Genomic DNA, 26,283 nt, shown 5'->3' on the forward strand with positions numbered 1-26,283 from the left:
AAAGCAACAAGTCTTCTTGTGAAGATCTAAATATTGAGGATACCATAAGAAGCAGATATATTTTTTTCACATGAGAACAAAATCACTACCACATGGTTAACACACCATAAATACGCATAAAAACCGGCCGACAGGCACTAGCGTTTGCTTCTACCCTAAACGGTTTGGACAAAATATACCACAGCATACAGGAGGTTATTTACAATGAGCTACATCATAGTGGATTGCCTTCTTATTACAACTATTTTGATTGCCAGTGAGCTCAGATTTGTGTCCAACAGAGGCACTGACATTATTTCAACTTGAAAACCAACATGCCGATGTCGGGTTGGAGGCCCAAAGGAACTTCATCAAGTGGACGCGAAAGAGGCCAAAAACCATGGATCACTGAGGAAGCAGCCATTTGGTCATGGTCAAGCCACAGTGAGTGGTGAGGGGGCTCTAGGCTTGGCTGCTTCACCCCTTGTACGGTTACAACCAAATCCCTGTGAGCTACAGACGACAAAATACCCCATTAAACAAAAAAATGATGAATATCAGATGTGCAATTGTGGCTCACTTTGGACGCAGGTTGAAAACCTCCGAATCTGAAAGCTTGACGTGGGGTTTTATGCAATGACCGCATATCATAAATGTTAGGTAATTTCAATTGTGGGAGAACATTTGAACGTTTGGCACAGGTTTAAAACAAAAACAAAAAATCACCTGACTGGGTTTTCTCCTCGTGGGAAACAGTTTGCAATAAAAACGTGTGCAATTTTGTAACACTTCAAAGGCCAGGCTTCTATGGAAGTTAAAAAAAAAAACAAGCATGTTTTCATCATTACTGTGCTGACGGTGCTGATGGGTCAGTTCCGGACAGCGTTTGTTCCCGGTTAATTAGAGGTGGCTACAGAATGCTTTCTCTCATCCCACCACTAATAGCACATTTTGAAGCAAAATTAAAGAAGCCGAGCCCAAATCAATGGTATACACAAAGAAAAGTGCAATAAAACATGGGCTTAAGATGCTCAAAAGTATTTCTGAACGCTCTTTTGCTGCAATTACTTCTATAAAAGGCCTCAATTTATGCATGTGTTAATCTGAAAACACTTTGTATTGAAATTTCCTTTGAACCTATAGTTGCCTTTCATTGTTCTTCGCCAGCCTGTCACTTATTGACAGAAATAAGTTAGTGTGTAGGCCGAGCCTCTACTAATTCAGCCTTGGCCTCTTGTGCGGTTGCATGGTAAATGCCATACTCCCTGGTCACTACTGCTTTTATAACACTTCCCGGCACATACTTTGGAGCTGACGCAGCTGGAGGAGCTTGCCGTTTTCACAGTTTACCAGCCACACTTTGTGTTCGTGGGCTCTTCTCGTCTAGCTGACAGTAGAATATCTGAAACGTCAATCTGAAAAACAAATGTGATGATGCGTGACATAGCAAAACATGTCTGCACAAACATGTGAGAGGAATTTCTATTTGGCAGTCAAAGTCATCTACTTTGAGCCTTTCAAGATGATTTTCTGCGATTTATGGTATGTTTTATTTCTCAACATTTCTCTTAAGGCTGCCAAGGCTTCACTCCTATGATGTGTCAAAAGATGAACTGCCCTGAGGGAAGCTAGGTATGTTATTAAGGGACAGGAGAGACAGATGGAAGAGACGAATAGTTCAAGAGGGATAGATCTACAGGGAAAGCAGCCACTCTATAAGCATCACTCTTAGAGAACATCTTCATGTTATGAGACACGAGGGAGACATGAGTTAGGGCTCTTTCGGCAGATTAAGAGGGTTTCTGGGCAAGGTAGAGAAAGTGGTAGAACATTTTCCCTCGAGACTTATGACCAGTTTTGAAAAGTGTGATGCCAGGGCAAGAGCATCGGGTTCAAGGTTATGTAAAGTCTTCAAGTGAAATTCAAGAAAGTGCTCAAGAAAAATGTGTCGCAGTCCGTCCCCCCCCCCCCAAAAAAAAAAGTGTTTCATTTTGGCACTGTAATAAAACTGCATTCCTTCCTGTTGTTTTGACTCTTTAAGTGGGAGACAGGACATACAAGCCTCGCGACCCCTTGACCATCCATGTTTAACTGTCATCCGTGTGTTAGCTCAAGGCCAAAGGTGAGTGATTGCCATCATCAGTCTGCATCCTCTCTCGAAGATGTCAGAAAGAAAAAGTCTGAGAAAAAAGTGAACGGAAGACGAAGAGAGTGCAAAGGAGACTAAGAAAGCAAAAGACATTTCCTGTAAACATTCTACAAGACCGACTGCTCTAATTTATCTCCTGTAATGCCAAAGCACACGTGGGTTACGCTGAGGGAGAAAACACGTGTTCGCCTGCTGTGTTGACCACTTGAATCCGGGTCTCCTCTCTCCGACTCTGCCGCCACAGATCACTTCTTGTGGGTTCAGGAGAGGCTCCCGAGCCTCAAACGGCAACTCAAATTAACTCTAGTCTGTCCCGTTCCCATGGGAGCAGCTTTCCCATGACTGTGTGGAAGACTTAAGCCTACATCCAAAACGTGCAGAGTAAATCGTTTTGAAATGACTCATCATCTCATGCACCAACAGCCTTTTTATGCACTAAAAGCTCTCCAAATTCAGCTCATTCAAGCAATGAAAGAATGCAAAGAACCACACAATTAGAAGACATATTCAAGAGGCAAACCATGCACACTACAGATGGAATGAACTGCAAAAAAAAGAAGAAAAAAACGTGCATCTGAAAATGTACTCTTTCAGATGTCTTACCTTCACACCGGTGCCACTTTTTCTTATGCTCTCTCCTCTCTCCCCCTCTGCCTGCTTTCTACCTCTGCATTTTCCTTGCCTTCAGACCCCCCTCGAGGAGAGAAAGAGGGCAAGAGAGGGAGTACCAAATACAGACACTTTCCTCCTCCTCCTCCTCCTCCTCCTCCTCCTCCTCCTCCGCCCCTCTTGCTCAAAACAACAGCAGTAATCCCGAACGCGTGCCAGAGAGCTACTGAACTCAATTCTGTGTATATGTGTGCGCGCATGTAGATGTCTGTGCAGCCTCTGGACTGGACCAGGATACACTCTTTGTACTGCTGGCTTTGGTTTCTCCTGTCAACTGCCAAGAAATTTTGAAACACGCTTTATAAGGCCAAGAAAGTGGCTTGGGGCTCCTCATGATTCCGGTACCCAAAACGAGAGAGCAAAAGCTGTCCGGGGGCAGACAGTAACTGTATCCCTCTGTATCCCTCCCTCTGCTAACCCACTCTGTCTAGCTCTCTCTCTCTCTCTCTCTCTCTCTCTCTCTCTCTCTCTCCTCCTTCCTTTACCTTATAGCCTTCTCTGTAGCTGTTGACACATGCTTGACAGAGGGAGTGAGAGGGAGAATGGGACAGAGAGAGAAAGAACAACTTTTCTGTTCTTGTTTCTGCAGAAAATCTCTCTTAATTGAAATGTTTTTCATTTAAGTGTGTATGTAGCCTACATTTTATGTTAACATATTTATATGTAGTATTTACAATGATTATATTTGTATTAATTGGTACACCAATAATCTAAAGCACAAAGATGTTCTTTTCAGATGAATAAAGTTTTATCTGAACTTATCTAAAAAGTATTCTGAGCATACCGCTTTACAAAGTAAGTGCCCAAAAATAGGAATAGCGATATTATTCTTTATACAGTTTAATATCAAATAGTGCAGGTTGACATACAATCCTCTTAGGCTATTGTCAAATCTGATGTCAAATGAAAACCTTAGAGTTGTGGAGTAAAGTTGCACAGCTGTACTTTTACCAGCAGCTAAAACCTGAGATCAACAGACTACCCCCAAATCCCTCTTTTCTAAAAAAACAAAAAAATGATAATAATAATAAATACTCGGGAGAAAAATATTTGCCAGTGTTGGGGTTTTAAGCACTCGGGGGGTGAACTTAGCTCTTAACCTCCAGACCAGCACTGAGGTAAATTGGGCCATCAGTCATCAGCTAGCACCCGGTTATTAGGCCGCACGAACAGTTTGTCTGCCAGCTCTATCTCCCGACTACCGCGCTGCCTCTATATCGCTGAAGGGCGTCACTATGGAGACGTGCTGTGATGGCTCTTTGATGTGACGTGATTGCGCCGGGGAAACAGACTTGCCTCTGTGAACGGCTGCTGAGGAATGGGGAGGCTTGGCTCCCGTGAATGTGTGTGTGTGTGTGTGTGTGTGTGTGTCTCATCATTTTCTCTCTCCCTGACTCTTGCTCCCTCCTGTTCTACCTTTTTCACTTTCATGCTTGGACAGTTACTCTCTTTTCCGTGCCAACATTCTTGAACGCTCCTCATCCCTGCTTCTATGCACGTCTTACTGTGTTTTTGGTCTTGCTCCATACACTTTCTTCCTTTGGAAGATTTAAGCAAATTAAAACAAATGGGAGAACCTTAAAAGGAAGGAAAAAAAAGCCTGTAAAACAACGCTGATGACATGTATGGTTTCAAGTCTAGCTCTTTTCCTACCAAGTTTTGATGTCCACACAAACACACGTGCACATGGGTTACACAAATACTCCCCAGTATTTACAGTAGGTGGTAAAATGAGGTTGCACCCGTGCCTCCTGAAATATTAAAGAGCTTCTGGGTTGCATTTTTATAGAGCATGTCATTTGCCAGAGCTCTAATAAAGGCCTCTCCCAGTTTTCACACATCCACACACATGTTAGGATGTGGATTAAAAAGCTAGACCTTAAAACACTTGACCTCAACATTCTTTACTTGAGGAGGCCCAGCTTAGCTCAAGTCAGGCTTGGAATGTGCATGACTCAAGAAGAGACAAACAAATGAGCGGTAAACGTCTGAATTTTGTATCAGCCTGAAGTCTAACAGAGCATCCTTCCTTCTTTTATAATGCTTAGCTGTTTCCTCCACATCGCCGCTCGTGTTATGTAAGCTGCGAGTGAGCTCAGCTTGACAGAAAGGGATTTTGGGCTACTAAAGATAAAACAGGACCATCTGAGTCTCCTTGCGGCAATAATATACCCTGGATTTACTTTTGCATGACAAAGGAACAATTGAATCTGCTAAAAAAAAATAGACATTCAGCATGTGACTGGGTTGCCAAATCTGCTTCATAGCTTTAAGCCAAGGATGTACTTTCTTAGCGTGAGGTTTGGAGAAAACCTGTTAATTGAGGTATTAACACACTTAATTTAATTTTTGTAATTTTAAACTGTTATTAGTTACTGATTAAAAAAAAAAAGAATCACCTTTGATTAAGGCGTGGGTTTTCCTTTAATTTTTAAGATAAAAAAATGAGGTAAAATAACCAACTGCCTTGCCCTCCCACCGGTATGAAGTATGAATGCATAAGAGATGGAAGAATAGTATGCGCAAAGAAGTAACCACTCACTACCTGACAGACTGAAGTATAAATTTGTCAACAGGAACATGCTCCTTTGGATTTGAATGTGTCCCTCTGTTATTTTATTTTATTCTTGGACTGCGACCGTGACTCACTTCCTCGTCCTACTGTTTCACCCCTGGTGCTGCTCCAAGATCTGTGAACATCTACAACTACAGGAAATGGAAAAGCCTGATTACGAGAGCACTTTGTTCGGCTCCAGGTGACAACAGCGATAAGTAAACAAGTCTTGAGATTTTTTTAAATGAACTCGCTGAACAAAAAAAAACGTGTTGAAAACACAGAGTGCTGTGACAGGCTGGCAGCAGATGGACATGGTATCTAAACCCTGAGAAGAATCAGGGTTAAATGTCGACAATTCCCTGCCTGGTCCAGACTTTGACCGTTGACCTTGACTGTTTTTATTAGAACAGAATAAAATCCACACCTACTTTTCACACCTTTCTGTAGTAGTTTGGTAGTTTTGGTTAGCCAGCAAGCCATGTCATCAACTGAGCTCTCCCTTCAGTATGTTGGTGTGCGGTGCCCAACCTAACTTGGCTCAATATGTTCCCACATTTCTAAGAATTTTCTTTTCACTGAAAATTAGGCCCTATGTTCCCACAGCCCTATGTTCCCACATTTCTAAGATTTATATGTTCGCCTAAACCCTAACCCACCCTAACCCTACCCCTTGAAGATAAATGTAGGAACACAAGACCTCATTTTAAAAAAGGTCCTAGAAATGTGGGAACATAGGGCTGTGGGACCATTGGGCTGTGGGAACATACGGCTGTCCCCCATTTTTCAATGCTTTAATCTCGAAACTTGAACCTTCAAGGCTAAATGAAACAGAAATATCTAAACTGCAATGTCAAGTTTCCCCTCACTTGCATCTATCTTGCATTACAGAAGTACTCCAGAGTTTTCCAAACAAATTTGTCTTGCGGCTGAGGTAGAATTGCAGCAGAGACACATATGGCACGTCAGACAGGACCACATTGTTCTCTTTTTCAAAAAACACAAACATGTAAACAGCATTTTGTAAAATGCAGCCAAGGAATGACAAAAGCACCCTCCAGCACTGTTGTTTACATGAGGAATATTCAAACTTCTTGCGCCCTCGCTCACCTTGTCCAACCCCTTCCCATCGTTCCTCTCCGGCCTTATCTTCCCCTGCCAAACCTCGCCTGTGACTTCCAACCCGCCAGTCCATCGAACACCAAAAAACCACTGCAGCGGCATTCCATGAGGCTCCTCCAAGACATGGTAGGGATAAATCATACGGAATAATGAGGGCTTGTTTCCATGGAGGGTGAGAGAGAGAGCAGGAAGCTTTCAGACGCTGCGCTATCCTGTCTACACAAGAAAACACACACACATATACTTGCACACGCGCATTCCCCTGAAATATTGGGTGGATCTGTTTGTCTATTTTTGTTGCAATAGTGCCAAAATGGATCCCTGAATCATGACAGTGGAGTGCGTTGATCTACATGTGGCCCTGAAGGAGTTATCCCATAAAAACAGTTGGAAACATTTCTGAAATATAGGCGTACATACTGTCCACAACAACTGGTTTCTGCCTTTGAGAAGTTTCAATTCTAATACAAAGTCTTGTTGATCTAATTTATTTCACCAAAGTTCCCCAGCATGACTTAAAACACAGAATCCACAGCTTGAGTCAGGTATGAGGACCCAACACACCACACTGTCTAACAAAGAGCATCTGTCTCCAGCCCACAACTTGGGTGTCCAGCCAGAGTTTGGGCCGCATCCCAGCCACAGCACCCCTGTCCCGACAAGCCTCCACCTCACCATCGACAACCATAACGTCTACATTGAGGTCAACATGTCTGCCTCCTATACGCCGCGGGACGAGAACGCATCTGTCGCCGAGGTATGCCGGGCTCCAATAACAGACGTCCACACGGAGATGGTTGTGGTTGGACAGAAAGAAAAACAGAGAATGGTAGCCAGAGACGATTAGCCGTTCTTTATCAAGGCACATTAGTGGACATCTGTCTTTTGGATGTTCCGCAAAGACATTTTCATAAGCTTTAAAACTTAATGATCGAACCGCATGTAGTTACAGATTTTCAGAGACTGAGAAACATCTCACTAGTCGTTCCACTGGCATCAAGATTACAGGGACTTTGGCGAAATGTTTATGGACTTTAAAGGTGTAATAAGTCTCGATAATTTTACTACCCAAGTGAAATGAAAATTACACTGTTTATCCGCTTTAGAAACTCACTTTCCACATTTTCCCTTTGGAGCAACCGGTCGCAAGACATTTATGTCCTCAAAATAATTGAGCAAATGAAAAAGTAGCTGTGTTATTACAATATTTAGTAGGGTGACATACTAGTCCCATACTAGATATGTCTCGATGTCAATTACAGTGCAGCCACCTTGAGATGCCAGAGACCTTTACATGTTGTTGCAATTTCTTTGGTCACCAACAGAGGTCAGTAATTGCCACTTAGTGCTCTTAAGAAACGTTCCACATGTAAACAAAATAGATCATGACATTTTAAAATGAGTAGAATCAAATGCACGTGTAATTTATGTGTTATTGAAGAATCAACAAAGGGAAAATGTGGAAAGTGAGTTTCTAAAGCGGATAAACAGTGTGATTTTCATTTCACTTGGGCAGTACAATTATCGAGACTTATTACACCTTTAAAGTCCATAAACATTTCGCCAAAGTCCCTGTGTTGTTAAAACTACAATACATGACCATGCATAACTATTGAAAACTATTTTTAACCATACTTTGTTAAACAAAATGTATATATAATTGAATACATACTGTATATATTCATTAAGTTATAGTGGGTATAGAGCAGCCACTTAATAAATTATACATATACTGTCTCACATCATATGTTAAGAACATTTGCCTTTATAACACACTCGTTAAAATCAGAACGGCCTCATTAAAATGCCATAAAAACACAGAGATGCTGCATAAAACGCAATAACACTACCATTAAAGCATTCAAACAACATTATTTTAATGTTCTGGTTACTAAACAGCATAAAAAGGGAAGTTGTGGCAGCTTGAAATAATAAACACATAAAACGAAGTCAATGCTGCGCAGCAGTTATCTTCACGTCTGGTGAACTGCAAACCGCTGGCGACAACCTCATTGTGCTTCATGACAAATTTACTATCCAAGGTCAGCGTGGAGTCAGCCGAAGAAAGCATCGTCGTCTGCCTAAATCCACACTTGTATTTGCACAGTGACTTTACTTTTCCGTACTTTTCCGGCCTGAAACAATGAGCGTGCCACTGCCATACTGTGTCCTGTTTATTTTTATTCGAGGGTCATTTCACTGAATAAAGCCAATACAAATGTTTGGTCCCAAGTAAATCCATTTAGGGATTAGCACATTAGCAAATAAGGATTAGTGAAATCGTGCCAAAGCTCTAATTTTTAACCAAATTACCAAATTCAAAACATTTCCTTCCACAGCACTATTAGTTCTTTATGGCATGTTCTCTTCTCAGACACACACACACACACACACACACACACACACACACACACACACACACACACACACACACACACACACACACACACACATTGACATAATGCATTCCCTAGCCCCTTACCCTAACCTTAACCATCACAACTAAATGCCTAACCTTAACCCTTACCCTAACCATAACTTTATTCTAACCCTAATCCTACAACCAGGCAGCAAGGTGGCTCAGTGGTTAGCGCTTCTTCCTCACAGCAATAAGGTTCTGGGTTTGAATCCAGGTCGTTCCGGGCCTTTCTGTGTGGAGTTTGCATGTTCTCCCCATGTTTGTGTGGGTTTCCTCTGGTTTCTTCCCACCATAAAGACATGCATGCTAATTAGGACTACAGTTGAAAATTAGCTGACTGGGTAACACTGGTGCATTTACAGAAATGTTGATTAATGTGCATTGTCCTAATCAAATAAACATAAAACCAAGTCTTAACCCTCAAACAGCCCTTTAAACTTGTGGGGTCTAGCATTTTGGCCCCACAAGTATATTGGACTCCTGGTTTTTGGACCCCACAAATATAGTTAAACAAGCACACACACACACACACACACACACACACACACACACACACACACACACACACACAAACAGCTCTTCTTCTCCTCCTTCAAACCATTTCCTGTCCAATGTCTGTCACCACCAAAATGAATGACTCATGACTCTGGCTATTCTGATTATTCCCCCGATTGCCACCACAAATGACTTTGCCTGGTTGTAGAGGTATTTGGGAGATTTTCCCTCAGATGTTTTGGGAACACACAGCTTTTGTTCCTACAGTAATATTTGGGTTGAGCAATGGTTTTGGGGATGTTTTTGGGGAAATGGGAGAGGAGGTAAGAATCAGGGCAGACTGGAGGGAAAAGAGAAGAGAACATTTCAACATTTCTCTCCACCAGTCACAACTAAAACCACTAAGAATAGCCTTGTTACGCTCCTCCCCTCAGTCCTTTTTCCTCCCTTCTCTCTGTCATTCATTCCTCCCGTCCTTCCTTTCTAATTTACTCTCCCCACGCATTCTTCCCTTTTCCATTGCAGATTGGGATCAAATGTGGGGAGGGTGACTCGAAGAGGTAGAACTGTAGAATATGTGATTCGATGCAAGGAAGCACCGACGCACGGCATGGTTTTACTTCCTCTTCTGTTTTCAGGATTTTCTTCTCAAACAACATTTCGTTCAGGAAAATACTTTTTTTATTTGCAAAGAAAATGTGTGAATGTGAACTATGAAATGTAGTAGGTGATGCAAATGTATGGTGAGGACTTAATGGGCAAAAACAAGACATAATAAAGGGCATATGATTCAGAAAAGATGGTTTTTGAGTAATAAAACCATGAGTTTGAAGGCTTGTTAGATGCTAAACCACTGCTAAGGGGTTTATCATACTATAAGAAAGAATTTTACAACTTTGGAATTCAAAAGGACAATTATTTTACAACAAACGTTGACCTGCAAGTCCACCTAACCGTCTGCAGGATGCATCAAAAAAGTAAGTGGCTGCTTGAAGTCATCTGCTGTGCGGGTTTCAATAGAAGTGAATGGGCGATGGAACGGATATTCGTTGGACGGAAATTTAATGTGACCGAACCTTACGGAGTTCAAGTCGCATAGTACGTTTTTTTTGGGCATTTTAGGCCTTTATTTCCACAGGAAAGATGAAGACATGAAAGGGGAAAGAGAGGGGGAATGAGCAATGCAGCAAAGGGCCACAGGTCGGAGCCAAACCTGCGGCCGCTGCGTCAAGGAGCAAACCTCCACATGTGCGCCTGCTCTACCAACTGTGCCAACCTGGCCACAAGTCGCATAGTAATCTACCAGGAATGTGTGCTTGCAAGTACTGTATTTAATTGACCAATGCAGTGCGTTGCTGGATAATATCACATTCAGTTGTGGCAAAAGTCGATCCAATTCCAGCGTTATTGCTGAAGGAATCTGCGTTTTCTTGGTCGGATCCCTCTGCGTCTGCAACCCCGTTGTGCCAGTGCAGTGGCCTCATTAAATTGAATGAGAGTGCAGCATTTATTACAAGTCGGAAACTGCTTGTAAACAGTCTTAGCTTAACATTTGTTATCGTATATGTATGTTTCTAGGCATACTAAGAATATGAACTCTTGCGGACTATAACAGAGTTGCTTTAAATTCCAACTATTTATGTTGCTTTTGTTATATCATTTCAATAACACAGATAAAAAATAATTACTAAGTCAGGTTTTATCTACAGCATGTTTAAATGTGTGTGTATCAGTCTGAATGTGTAGAATACACGTTTGCATGAATATAAGTGTGATGTTTAAATATGTATTGCATGCATGAAAGTGTTGATGGGCGCACGTTTGCATGTGGGTGTACATAAGTATGGATATCAAGTAATAAATCAGTAATAATAATAAGGTGTAAAAGCTGTTTAGTGTCTTACCTTCACTTCACATTTTCTGTGGCAGGACAACCGGCACGCTGCAAAAAAAAATAAGACAAAGTTAGGTTTGTAATTTAAACAGACAAGAGCAGGCCTGGGTGAAAAGGAAAACACAGTAAAGATACACACTTGTGCACACAATCTCCACATGGGATCAATGCACAAGTAGGAGTAAACATCCATTTTAGAAAGAAAAGAAGAACACAGTCCCTTCGATAGAAAGGATACCTTGATGTTTCTAGCTAAATAGATCAAAGAATAAAAGCAGCAGGTATGGTGCTCTTCAGCGAAATTGTAAATGTCGTGCATTCAGCCTTTTGCTGAAGAACAGCAGCTGCGTTTACTGCTGAATGTACTGAAGAGGAAACAAGGTCAGCTCTCAATCTGACGCTAACATGCTGTGGTGCTGCCCCCAAGTGGCCACATAAAGCAAACATCCATCCAGTCATTTCTTTTGTATTTCAGTATTCCTCTTTTTGATTCACGCCTTGACACAAGTCCTTAGGATGGAGGCGTTAAAATGGTAATATAATAAGCTATATGAAGCAGGTAAATACGCCAAAACTACTGGATGCTTCCTAAAAGACATTTAAGTATGAATTGGATGAGTTAAATGTTGATCTCATTGTCAGAAACAGACGGAGTGAGATTATGTCAACCTCCAGGCATGCAAACGGCCATGTTTTGATGTCTGGGCAGGTACAACCCTTGACCCCCACACCTGCGGGCCTTGCTGTCAACCTAGGTGGTCCCCAGGTGGTGTGAGTGTTTCTGATGTGTGAGCACAAGTGACAACGCTGTGTACAAATGTTCTGGGTGGTCTCCTGGAGAAGCAGACTGTTAGAAAAACACATTTTGGTCAATTAAGGTAAACCTGTGTAATGGTGATAAATGGATTACTTGGTCATTTTGTGTATGAAGCGCTGATTGGTAATTATTTGGACATGGTAAGAGTGAAAGTGAATATTTGTCCATCCAATTAGAGAGGCAGCTCTCTACTAATATTATTCCATTGCCTCATCTTCTAGGAATAACCAGCTGTCATCGCCTGTCAAGTAAATGAAAAGCCTAGCCTAGATGTGAGCCAAATCATGTTTTAGAAATGCCACATACTGTATAAATGAATTTAAATGATAACATTATAAAGTTAAGCAGAAAGAGAAGGCAGCAGTGTAAAGACATAAACAACTGATAAACATCTGTGCGCATACTACATGAATTCCAGATTTCCAGAATAAAAGTGCATTTTTCGTCAGAGTGTACTTGATCACAGTGGAATTATTTGCTTCCTATCTGTTTGTGCAAATAACTGCTGATGTTTCATTATAAGTTGCCTTACATTTCCCACGCAGGCACCAGGGGCAATCATTATCATCATGCGGTTTTATACACTGCTAATGAGTATCACTTATCCACAGGAGGTACAAGTTGAGTGCTTCATCTCAGGAAAGAGCAAAGGAACACATGCAAAGACCAAGTCAATACACTACAGACACGACGCACACGTGAATATATCCGACATGTTTGATCCCTTGCAGGTGATTGTGTATTGGAGTGAGGCAAACAGCAGATTGACACACACTGTGGCGATCAAAGTTCAAGTGACGCGTCAGTTTAAGGAAAGGTTCAAAGGAATGGTTTCACATTTTGGGAAATACGCTCTCTCACTTTCTGTTGGATATGGAGATGAGAATATTGATACCACTTTCACATCTGCCGGTTGAATATGAGGTGACAGCCAGCAGCCGGTTAGCTTAGCTTAGCATAAAGACTTGAAACAGGGGAAAAGAGCTAGCATGGCTCTGCTTATCAGCACCTTAAATGCTCACTAATTAACATTTGTTTAATCCGTACAAAAGCAGTAGTTTAAAAACAACAATTTGGTGCTTGGATGGGAGTTTCCTATTATCCTGGCTAACGTATTTCCCCCCAAACTATTTTTTTTAAGGTGTTAAGGGCACAAACTGTAAATCACAAGACTGTGCAGGTAACAATACAATCACAGCCAATTAGAGCATGTACATTCTCAACATGTGCACACATCTGGCAAAGTGCACAGCACATTGTCTTATTGTCACATCTTATCTCTTGGCTTCAAGCCCTCTAGCAATGTGGCCGTTTTACTGGGGCGCCTAGCAACACTTCCTGGTAAATGTAAAGGGCTGTAAAGGGATGCTCAGATGTCCAGGTGTTTTGCTTGTGAACATACAGTGCAGTAAAAGGGTTGCATTTAATAGCACAGGATATATATATATATATATATATATATATATATATATATATATATATATATATATATATATATATACTATATATATGCACGCTCACACACTCTGCAGCAAAGTAGCCAACCTAATCCTGATTTTTTATTTTTTTTTGCTGATTAAACCAAGTTTGCGCACATAAAGCTGCTGCTACAGGAGGCAGTTTGGGGCTTTTAGCTGGAGGACTTTAAGCTTTACCATTTGGCAAGGAAAGCTTATTGCAGTCTACTGTATTTTAACATAGAGGATGAATGAACAAAAGAGGGATGAAAGGGAAAGTAATTCTCCTGTGCTCCCCTCTGCACTCTCTTTCCTTTGTTTTCCATGTCTATCTCCCAATCCCCCTATACCCCAATTTCTCTCACTTATTATCCTGCCTCGCTCTACACCCCCACCCTTCACCCCTCTTTCCTTTTTTTCCCTCTTATCTAGGCTAATGCAGCAGCAGCAGCAGCAGCAGCAGCAGCCATGCTAATTTTAACAGCAAATCCTCAGCCAAAGCCCTATACAGGCCCGCTCTGCTACCGCCGGGCTTCTGAGTGTCAACTCGGCTTCTGCTAAAGACGCAGTGTTTGTAGTTCGAAAAGGAGAAAGGGAGAGCGAGTGAAAGGGTGTGAGAGAGAAAACAGAGAAAATGTGAGGCTGCCCAGGAGTCCTCCAACGTTAATTTCCCCTGGACTTTTCTTGGAGTGACGGTAAAACCTTCAGTTCTTCTAAAATTAGAATGGAAAACATGTGAGGAGGAAGATGGGCAGGTAGGGGCTTAAAGGGAGAGAAGAAGAGGGGAGAGAAACCAAAGCTGCAACATCAGACACATGCATACATGCATACATATGCACAGTTGAGTTCGAACAAACGTACTCAGGCAAAACAATGGAGATGGATGCAGAGCCAGGCAGATGTAGAACACAGCAACAGCCAGACACCATTTGGTTACACTTTTCTTGAAGGTATCTACATAAGAGTGACATGACACTGTCATGAACGTGTCATAAACATTACAAACATGTCATTAACGTTCATGACATAACGCTTCTTTCAGTAAGTGTCATTCGGTTTTTGTCATGACAAGTTATGTTTAGGGTTAGGGTTACAGTTAGGGTTAGGGTTGATGGGTCATGACTGTGTCATGACTGTGTCAAGTGTTCATGACAGTGTCATGACTGTGTCATGTGTTCATGACAGTGTCATGTCACTCTTATGTAGATACCTTCAAGTAAAGTGTTACCCACCTTTTATTTCATTGTGAACTGAATGTATTCAGAGTTTAGGTCGTTGGTTTGACAAAACAAATCAGCTTCGGAGACCTCAACCTTGTGTTTTAAGAAATGTGATGCACATGTTTGCTATTTCCTAACATTTTATAGAAGAGTATATTTGAATCAGTTGATAGACCCCAGCCCCGCCAGCCATCCTAAACACGAATCTTCCATCTTCCTCTTCCTCATCCGTACCACTGTCTGCTCACAAATCACTCATTCTGATCGCCCCCCGCCTGCCCAGATTCAAAGTTGGACTCACAGCAGAAGCGAACACCCCCGACACTCACCTTTGCAGATGAGGCCCTCCTTGGTGATGGCCTGTTTGCATATATCACAGCTCTTGGCCTTCTTGAATGGCTTCAGCTTGAAGGTGTGTGTGTGGACGCCCTCCAGCTCGTCGGGCTGTGGGAAGAAGAGGAAGGAAGAGAGATCAGGAGGGAGTCGGTTGAATTGATGCCAGCAAGGTCCACGGCCAATAGAAACACATTTGGTATTCAGCAATGATATATTCGTCTATGGCTGCACAATGAGTCTTTGATGGTTTCAGTTGACCGGTTCACTTGTGTCTTTGTTTTATAGAACGTTTCGTCTTTTTTTTTTACACTTTGGCTTAGATGATTTCTTTCTTCAAAAGCAAGAAAATAGTTCTCTTTTTTTTTTACTGTGAAAGTACTTTTCTTTTGGTTAAAAAAACTGATGATGATGATGATAAATACTGATAACTGAAGTCATTTATTGAGCAAAATGCCAAAAATTCACTGGCTCCTTCTTTACAAATGTGAGAATTCTTTGCTTTTCATTTGTTTTATATCTTTGCAAATTGAATATCTTTGAATTTTGGATCGTTGGTTGGACAAAACAGGCAATTTAATGATGCAATTTGGGCTCTGAGAGACTTTAATAACCCTATTTTCACTATTTTCTGACATTTTATAGACTAAATTATGAACTGACAAATATTTACAGTTTAATACATTGATAATCATTAATTGCAGCCATGCCATCTAAAGCATTGTTTCTGAGCTAAGTTTATAGATTAAAAGCCCCTCCAAAAGCAAAAATAATAAACATCACATTATTATATACTGTAATCCAGTTTCTCTTAGATAAAATATGTTTTGCTTATATAGGCTAATCAAAGACCAAAAAGACATGTTCATAACCTAAATTATTTTGCGTCACAATGTTGCATCTGCATGCACTCACGCTGACACACATTGACATAGTCCACCCACCAGCAGAGGATGTTTTCACTTTGAAGTTTTCTAATTAAATGACTAATTCATGATGAAGAGGAGAGAGAAAAAAAAAAGCCTCACAGACTCGAGGAATGATCAACTCCTGTGTGTGTATGTGTGTCTATGTGTGTGTGTGTGTGTGTGTGTGTGTGTGTGTGTGTGTGTGTGTGTGTGTGTTCATAGTGTACTGTATGGATGTGTGTGTGTGTGTGTGTGTGTGTGTGTGTGTGTGTGTGTGTGTGTGTGTGTGTGTGTGTGTGTGTGTGTGTGTGTGTTCGGGCTGCTGGAACATTTCTCAGAGCCGCCTGAGGACACAACAGCTCCAGAAACTGCACCAAAACCTGAGCAGAGCAGCGAGGAATAAAAGGGGTCCCCCTAAAAGCAAAGCTATTGAAACATAGATGATGTTGATGACGATGAGGATGATGAAGGTGGGGTTATTGCATGTTGCTCGCTGGCAGAATAACAACAAGGTTGAACGCCAAAGACCTTCCATGAGTTACGTGATTTATTCCTGACATGTAGTGACATTTCCAACACTCTCAAAGCATCGCTATGTTGAAATCTAATTTTCCTTCCAAACAGCTGCACATTACTCAGCGTAGATGTTATTAGTTTAACCAGGAGCATACGAAATGCAGCCAAGAATACTGTAACTGGGTCAATAGAATTCCTTTTGAAGGTGCCTTAACTGTTATGCAGCTCAACCTGACACTGAATGCTTGAGAGCGTCATCAAATGACAAACAAAAAAAAAGATTTAGTTTTGGTCATCGTTTTCGTTTCGTTCGGGTATTCTTCAACAATTTTTCGATACAGGTACCGATACCAATACCGTGAATTCGATACCGGTTACCGGCTCACTGACGCTGATGAGATTTGTTACCTAGGTATTGAAATTTGGTATTGAATAGCAACGCATTTTTCTATACTCGATACCATCCATCCATCCATCTTCCACCGCTTATCCGCTGTCATGTCGCGGGGGGAGCAGCTCCAGTAGGGGACCCCAAACTTCCCTTTCCCGAGCCACATTAACCAGCTCCGACTGGGGGATCTCGAGGCGTTCCCAGGCCAGGTTGGAGCTATAATCCCTCCACCATAGTCCTGGGTCTTCCCCGAGGCCTCCTCCCAGCTGGACGTGCCTGGAACACCTCCCTAGGGAGGCGCCCAGGGGGCCATCCTTACCAGATGTCCGAACCACCTCAACTGGCTCCTTTCGACGCGAAGGAGCCGCGGCTCTACTCCGAGCTCCTCACGGATAACTGAGCTTCTCACCCTATCTCTAAGGGAGACGCCAGCCACCCTCCTGAGGAAACCCATTTTGGCCGCTTGTACCCTGGATCTCGTTCTTTCGGTCATGACCCAGCCTTCATGACCATGGGTGAGGGTAGGAACGAAAACTGACCGGTAGATTGAGAGCTTTGCCTTCTGGCTCAGCTCTCTTTTCGTCACAACGGTGCGATAAATTGAATGTAATACCGCCCCCGCTACGCCGATTCTCCGACCAATCTCCCGCTCCATTGTCCCCTCACTCGCGAACAAGACCCCAAGGTATTTGAACTCCTTCACTTGGGGTAAGTTGCTCGATACTAAGGAGGCAATTCGGTCGGTGCCTAAAAAGTATCAAATTCATTAACCGACACTAGGGCTGAGTGATGCATTGCAGATTAAATGCTTTTAATCAGGTTTATTTATATTTGTTTGGGCTAGTTTGATACTATTCTTTTTAATTTTGAAGGTCAAATGAATAAAAAAAAAAAACTGAAGCTGTTTCAAGATCTGCTCTTTTTTTTTCTCTTCGTTTCTTTCTTGTTGTTCACCTTCTAACACCCTACTGGATAAGCGATACACCTCTCCTGAGCTCTCTTTTCCCAAATCCTCTGTCTGAACAACCCCCTTTGGTTAGTCATAATGATGATGTCATTTCCTTTGTGTATTTGTGCAGCTGGGCCAGTCTGGGTTGGGCCTCTGCTGGACTGTAAACCTTGAAAAACAGCGTTTTAAAGACAACTTGTTCCAGCTATCGCCTCGAAAAGGAGGAATGAATAAGTCCCTTCAGGATTAATTAAAACAAATGTAACCAATCCCATTAATCATCTGAGAGGGATTCCAGTTCTGTATTATCCCCAGCTAAAAATGGAGGGATTCTTGTAAATGCTGCATCGCTTCCCAAATAAAATAATCTCAGTAAGAACCTCTTTCACAAGCTGAAGAGAAATAAATCAAACCCCAATGTCTAGGAGCCAGTTCACTTCCAGCGATGTCAATATTCTGCAGTGAAAGTTGATTCAAACCAATCAGTTTGGTCGACCTATTGAGCTGCATGATGAGTTGAGATTTTGTGCACGTCAGCCCCTCTGGAGGCCTGCAAGACCCATAACTCCCTTCTCTTCTGTGTAGAATGGCAAGAGCGTTCACGTGTATCTCCTCGCAACAACTCCAGCTGTACTACTTTTACTACTACTAGTGTCTCTACTACCACAACAACTAATTTAAATCACTACTACCAGAACTACTCCAACTACAAAGGTATATGATGTGGCTCAATGATGAAAGCAAGACCAAGTAATCCATTGCTTCATTGTCTGAGCTTTCTTTTTGAATCTCTCTCTCTCTCTCTCTCTCTGCGTGTGCCACAGTCAATTTGGCTCAAAGCGTTCACAAAAGTGTATTTCTCAGCGTTTTCCCTCCCTTATCTCCCTAAATCTTAATGGCTTTTGTCACACTGCGACACGCTCGCTATAAGCTCCACAGAGGAATCATGGCTGGCCTTGGCTGCACAGCACAGACACAGCATGTTAACAACAGGTAGCGTCAAACAAACAATATGCTACACTGATAATTCCTGTGAAAAAAAGTAATCATTTACAACCAGCCTGGTGTCCATCTCATTGAAGACGTATTTTTCTTTCACGAGTTGATATTGAACAGCAGCTCAGGTTTAAACATAGACAGGCCGCAGACATTTCTTCCACACACAGTTTCATTAAAGTGAAGGGATGTAATCTGAGCTGACCGATATCCATCATGATTATTGGAGGACTGCTGAGATGAACAAATGCGAGACGGTGCAGAAGGAAAACAAAAGAGGAGTATAACATGGAAAATGATATATATATATATATATATATATATATATATATATATATATATATATATATATATATCTATACCTTCTATACAAGTAACCTATCTTTTTCTTTATTAGAAACATGTCAGTGGAGTCTTTTCAAGAATAAAATATTTAAAAAATACATTTTATATTTTATAATATAGATAAAACTCTATGAAATTACACAGGTACATGTGAAAAAGTGAAGTTATGTTCAAAAAATTGGGATTAATCTTAGTGAAAAGAAAAAGATTTCCAGACTTAACATATGACTAACTGGCTAAGATGGACATCTTTGGCAGTGTGGGTCTGCCTGGGTTTATAAATAGCAGTTGAAGCACCTTGGTGCCACTCTACAGTCCTGATGTTAAAGATGACCTGGCAGAAAGCCGCCGGCTAAACCAATCAGATGCAGCCAGCTGTGTCACAGACAGGAGCCATGGTTACCTGGCTGCCAAGGCAACTGGGGTCAACGTGTCCTGTCAAACAATGATGGATGAGATAGGATTAAAAACAAAAGACAGAAAAAAGAACATACAACCACAAGTTTGCAAACACACACCAGACACACACACACACACACACACACACACACACACACACGTATGCACGTGCATGCACACCCTGGCATACAGGCCCACGGTGAGCATCACCACAACAAGAGTGCAAATGGTTCTTGGATGGCTGCCATGTAGCATCTGGGATTCAACTTTTTCTGAAAGGGCCTTAGCAGCTTAAGTGGCAAGTAATCAACAAAGAGAAAAACAGGGATCATACTTAGTTTGTGTGGTCCACAGTGGAAATAACCCTCAGAATTTCAAAGGCTCCCACACACACACTAGGTCTCTTTTTTTTTTTCAGGGAGTAAAGATGTTAGTAAAGCTCACAATTAGGCATGTAATCAGAAAGCCAGTTCACTAATGAATGCCACCAGTTTCTTAACCATCCATGACAGATTTTATTATCCGGTACAAAACAACTTGCCTCCTGATGTTCATATCAAGAAAACGTTCTGCCAAGAAAATAACTTCAGGATAAAGTAATCTGTGACGTTTTCCCACAAATGTTTGAATTCATAAGAGTTTGTGAAAGCATTTACATTTTCTGTATGCTCTGAAAACCTACATACTTTTTCTGAATAAGTCTACTGCCGATAAATACAATTTTTATATGTGCGCCCTTGTGTGGTTTGATCAATATCCTACATACAATTCAATCAAAATACAACTGACATAAACCTTTAACTGGACTAAGACTATCTCAGATGTCAGGAGAGAGACCTGGCTGGCACCCCATGACTATATAAATAAAACGGATGGATAAAATGGATAAAGACAAACTGTCACAGCATGTAGAAGAAAAATTAAAAGATGCAACCTGCGTTGAGCATCTTTATAAATATAATATGGTGAGCCAGAGAAAACATATAGTTCAAACACCAAAGTAATGGGTATTTATCACTAAGGGTCTCGCCAAAATGAAGAAAACCAAGAGACTCCTGGACCATCATGACGAAAAACCAAACAACTGTCATGCTGAAATCTTCATAAATGTTCAACCAAGATGATACTTTTTTCAAAAATAATACCATCATTCCAGCTGCCAAATTCAGACAATTGACAATTATGGACACTAGGAGTCACTTTTGAGGTCGTGGATCTATTTAATGGAAGCTGTGTTTTTGACTTAGCATCCATCCAAAAGACAAGCCAACAAAGAAAAGTGAAAAATCACAAGCCCTGTCATCTGTGTCGTGTTAGGAGGAGAGTCCCAGGGGAGGCCAGGAAGAGAAAATTGAAAGGAGAGTTATGTAGAGAGATGGAAAGAAAAAGAGAAAGACAGGGGAAGGGAAATGGATGTAGATGGAGAGAAAAGGGGGGATAAAGGGATAGAGTAAGCGGTTTAAGAGCAAGGGATGGAGGAGGAGGAGGAGAGGAGGAGTTTTTGTGAGTGTGTATGTGTGTGTGTGTGTGTGTGTGTATGTGTGTGTGTGTGTGTGTGTGTGTCTAGTCTTATAGACAGCAGGCCCAGTAAATCAAGGCCCTGTGCTCCTCTCCCCCAGTTGCACTTAGCTAATGAAAAGCATCACTACGCTACCTTGACCGCGACCCCACTTAGAGCCAAGATGTGGGAGCAGGAGGGAAGTGAAAGGAAGAGAGGGAGATGGGACGACTCTCTCACAGGCACTGCTCTTTCTTTCTTTATGGACACAAATTAGTCCTGGCACATACAATATAACCAATAACCTAACATACATTTCTACAGTCATGCATGTACACCTAAAGACATATACATGAACTTTAGTTATTTGTTTAGACAGTCAAGTGTATAAACCCATAAATGTGTCATCTATGAATATAGAAGACAATATTCATGGGAAATAGTTATATTCCTATGGTGGCCACTTTGACAGGAATTATATTGACTCCCTACCCAAAAAAACGATTAGAGGCTAAATTGGTGATACAATTTTAGGTAAAAGTACACTACCTGCCCAGAAAAAAAAATTACAAAGACTAAGTTAGCGGCTAGCTGGTGAACATAGTGGAGCACTCAGCTGCTAAAATAGCAGATATTTCTCAGTTGCTGGTGGAGACCAAAAACAGAGATTAAAGTAACGTGAATATTAGACTTGCATTAAAGTGGACACAAACACGACACCAAATAAATGCTAATATTGCTACGTAACCAATCAGCAGGATATGTAGGTAATTTGTTTGCTCATGAGTTCTCTGTATCGGGTGATGATATGTAAATGTTGTGTTAACAGCTTGTTTATGCTGCCCCCAAGCGGCCAACAATACAAGATACAATACAAGAATGTGTGGCAGTTGTTGGATATTACAGTACAAGTTGACACGATGGAGGTCAACACAACTTTTCTATGGACACAAATCTGCTCTGATATGTTATTCTCTCTCTAATAGGCTATGTATCAGACCCATAAACTCCAGTCCTCCAAAACTACACACATATAAATATTTATAGCTCTGTCAAACAAACTTTATTCTTAATTGTCATATACACAGAGTGCAATGTAGGGAAATTTCATCAAGAGAGGAGAGTCTCAATATATGGGTGAATGCTTAAAGTCTGGACCTTCTGTTTATGCCATGTGCATTTTCAGCTGCTACATCTCAGCCCAGACACTCAAAACCACTTTCACTCTGTACGTCAACACAAACTTCCCCACTTCCAGCTTAATTCCTACATATATGGCCAACATGCCTATCCTGGTCCTACCAGACTCTCGTACATTTCATTTATACAGAGAGTCAGGCCATTCTCCATTGACAAGTATTAACTTCCTTGAAGGCGGGTACTCTGTTGAAGTTTAAAACTATTGGATCAGCCCAGAGCCACTCTGGATCTGCCATAACCAATCGCTGACGTTTGGTCGTGACGTCGGCTTAGCATCGCTAGGGTTCGCCTTAGCCAACTCCTTCACCACTAACGGAGCGAGCTGGAAAATCAAACTTTTCCCGAACCCCGTGGGGAGGAGGACTACAACATCATGGCCACCAACACAATTCAGCATTCATTCAATATTGTTCTTGCTCGGGCTTTAACTTCTGGATATTCGGCAGCGTTGCCACAACGGACCGAATGGCTTCGCTCACATCTTTCTCCGCCGCCATTACGGAACTACAACTCTAGCGCACGGCCTCAACGTCATCGTTCTCAGCCACTCCCTCTGTTCGCTGACTGGACCGGTAAAGATTTGGCCGGGGAAAACCTGCAAATATGAAAATTGAAGTACGGAAGTACGTAGGAGGGCGGAGCCAGGCTACAACATTATTGTAGACAACAAGTGTATGTAAAACTACACATGTGGTTCTATTACTTTTCAGTTAGTCTATATCCGTGACGTTTCACTTCCAGGATTGCTCCGGTGGCGGCGGAAATTCCGCCGGATGTACATATTTCGGCCGGATGTCCGTCACCTTCCGCTTTCTTTGTGTTGGAATTTTAAACTCCGGTGGATTTCTGAGGACCATGGTTAACTGCTCCTCAGATCTCTGCAGGGTAAATCCAGACAGCTAGCTAGATTATCTGTCCAATCTGAGTTTTCTGTCGCACGACTAAAACAACTTTTGAACGTACACATCTCATCATTCCACCAAAACAAGTTCCTTCCTGAGGTTATTTTGCAGCAGCACCGTGGCTCTGTCCGGCGCCCAAGACGATTGTGATTGGTTTAAAGAAATGCCAATAAACCAGAGCACGTTTTTCTGTGTGGACTAGCCAGACCCTCCTTCGCAGGGCTGTGGAGGAAGGTCTGGCAATGTGAGTCTACTTTCAGTTAGAGAATTCAGAATTGAAAGAAAGGTTTAAAAACACAAAGAGGGGCATGTTGGAATAAAAATGTACAGTATGATGTTGCATAATGATGTAATTTGACGCAAACCCTGTAGTCCAATAATTGCTCAATGAGAGTGTCCCCTAATGTGCAATAACCGTCTATTAGGAACAATAGTGAAATAAATACTGCCCTTTAGAGACTAAATCCAGAAGGTTACTTTAGCTGTTTTTCTGTGTATTTAGCAGAAGAATTACATGTTCTTCTCTGAGGCACAAAAAAATGTGGGCTTCTTTTAAAAAAAACACGTGAAAATTCTTGTTGATCAGGTTAAGATCGGAGCTCTTTGCTCCTCTCTTATTCCTATTGAAAAGACTTTGAGATGAAATTGACAGCACAGGAGTCCTAGAGGCTGCAGTAATTATTCTCTTTCCTTTTAAGGCTGTCCACTGTAAGGTATATAGCATGTGAGAAAGACATTGAGTGAGTGAGGTGTTTGTTTTTAGAACGAGTGACTACCTGGCTGATGGACGAGGTAAACAGACGGAGCGAATGAGTCACCCAGACAAAAACAAAAAAAAAGACAAAGAGCGCCAAAACCAGCTAAATCATTGGATGACATGACTCACTGAAGTCAAGCATGAGGAACAGGCCCCACAGAAACTAACAGGCCGAGGGAAAAGAGAAGTCCTGCACACCCCCCCCCGAGATGAAAACGCAGAGCCACACCTGCTTTCAATTTCCACCAAATTGAAATTCTGTCAGGCACAATGGGCGCCTTTGTGAGACGGAGAGCGAGAAAAAACAAGAAATGAGAAACACAACAAGAAGGAAAATTAGAACCAGGATGATATTTGTAATAGTTGTATGCATATGAGTGTGTCAGCATTTACATGTTTCCTATTCTAGAAAGCAGTTTTCATAAACGCACAAAAACTATGGTGGACTTCCAGCTGTTTCAAGAGTGAAGACACTTATATGGTATGATATACGATTAGAATGCTACGGGGTGTCACACTTGATTTAATGCACACACACAAAAAGTTGTATTTTTTAAAGATTACTCCAGCGATTTTGTACTGCACTTCCATAAAGTTGAGCGACCCTCAGGAGGCAGATTTTAAAAGGAACTGTCAAAATCGAAGCAGCAGAGGCTGCGGTATCCTGAATTTTAGTCCATAGTATAAGTCAAACTGGATCCTACATGTCCCATAATGCAACTCAATAGCATCTTTTCATTCCCTCCCCGCATGGTAAACAATCACATCTTTCAAACTCCACAGCCCAGTTTGTAAGGCAGCCTTTCTAACATAAATGTGTAGTGATACTACCTTGATGACATCACTATGACATTATTAGGGTTATTTACTTAAACAATTTTGCAACTTTTAGCACCACCTAAGCAGTAATTCAAGTAGTAAACTGATCTTTATGTGTAAAATTGGTGGAGTGCCCCTTTAATGACAGAATTCATCAGACGTTTTAATGTCTCTTGAATCTGTGATCTCAACACACAGATGGCATATCAAATGGCTTGAATTAGCAGGGCGGTTAAGATCAGACTGCAAGACGGCGCAGACAAAACTACACTGCCGAATCATTTCTCTCTCACCAGCTTTACTCAGCAGAAAGAAAAAAAACAGATTCCAAAAATTCGTCATGTCAAGGAGCCTTTAATTAAAAACATAAAGCAATGCAGGTTGATTGAGGTGTTGTCCCGTGCACCTCCATTTATGAACATTTTTTACAGTAGATGGGAAAATAACTGATGGGACAGTGAAATCTCATATCAGGATAGTCATTATTCTGGTTATAACCCCAGAGGGGCCTTCTTCACTGTGATTATGGGTACATCAATGATTGGCAGCACAGAAGTACCCATAATCACAAAGCACGTCGAGCAGGCTGTTACCTTCTTTAAAATGTACAAGACATACCCTGACAGTATGTCAGGGTATGTTTTATTGTTGAAATGTACACATTGCTGGAGATGCAAGGGTGATCCCCTTTAGAAACACAAACAAGGACAAATCCAGAGAATCTAAAAAATATGTATCACATCAATCCGAATATTTACAATTTTAAGGCACTGATACAACACGTCTTCCTGTGTCTACGTCCATACTTCATTGGAGTATGGATCAGTGTACAAGAACATAGATATGAGCTCAGGATGCTTTATTTATGGTGCTGAATACATCCGATCCCAGTGGACTGACACTGTGGGACGGTTGCCAGATTGTAGTAGATGAACTGTGTGTGTGTGTGTGTGATCTATGTGAATCTACCTCGCCGCATACGTGTGGGTGTGATGTTCTATGGATGCATACATTTGTGTGTGTGTGTACGTGAGGGTGCAGCTGTTATACTGTTTACGTGAGTGTGCAATATGATCAATACCAGGTACAGACAGGGAGACACAAAGATCAATGAGTTGTGATCATGAAGTCTAGGCTGCTTATGACCATTAGCCAGCTGCTAATGAACTTGGGATGCCATGTTTGCTAATTCTCTCTCTCTCTCTCTCTCTCTCTCTCTAGTCCATCCCAGGGGGAAAAAAACACACACACAAAGAACAAGAACACAACAGAGACGTAGCTTTGAAAGGTAAGCATTTCTGTGCTCCCTATATATGTGCAGGTGTGTGTGGTTGTGTGGACATTTCCTTAGTTGTGATATAGCAATTATTTCAACTGATTCTACATGTAATGGCCATCTACAGTACAACTTTGTCTACAGAAAGATCTTCTGAACTGGCTGAGATGCAGACTCGGGTATGAGATGTGGGGGGCAGAGTAGTGCACAGTGCCCGGG

General features: G+C 41.7%; 1 protein-coding gene across 4 annotated transcripts in view; it reads right to left on the reverse strand.

The window, feature by feature from the left end:
- Nucleotides 1-26,283, reverse strand: part of tns1a (tensin 1a) — an 81,421-nt gene that overhangs the window by 50,308 nt on the left and 4,830 nt on the right. For 2 of the 4 annotated variants that reach the window (XM_078243311.1, XM_078243310.1), the window contains exons 2-3: nucleotides 15,105-15,219; nucleotides 11,292-11,329 (exon numbers count right to left, since the gene is read on the reverse strand). In XM_078243311.1, the coding sequence (XP_078099437.1) occupies nucleotides 11,292-11,329; nucleotides 15,105-15,219 (153 nt within the window). Of the gene's footprint in view, nucleotides 1-2,731; nucleotides 2,794-6,461; nucleotides 6,596-11,291; nucleotides 11,330-15,104; nucleotides 15,220-26,283 lie in introns of those variants that run through there. The other 2 variants (XM_078243312.1, XM_078243314.1) reach the window with 2 other exon arrangements.

This window comes from Sander vitreus, chromosome 24 (assembly GCF_031162955.1).
Source record: "Sander vitreus isolate 19-12246 chromosome 24, sanVit1, whole genome shotgun sequence".
In the NCBI taxonomy this organism is placed as follows: Eukaryota; Metazoa; Chordata; class Actinopteri; order Perciformes; family Percidae; genus Sander; species Sander vitreus.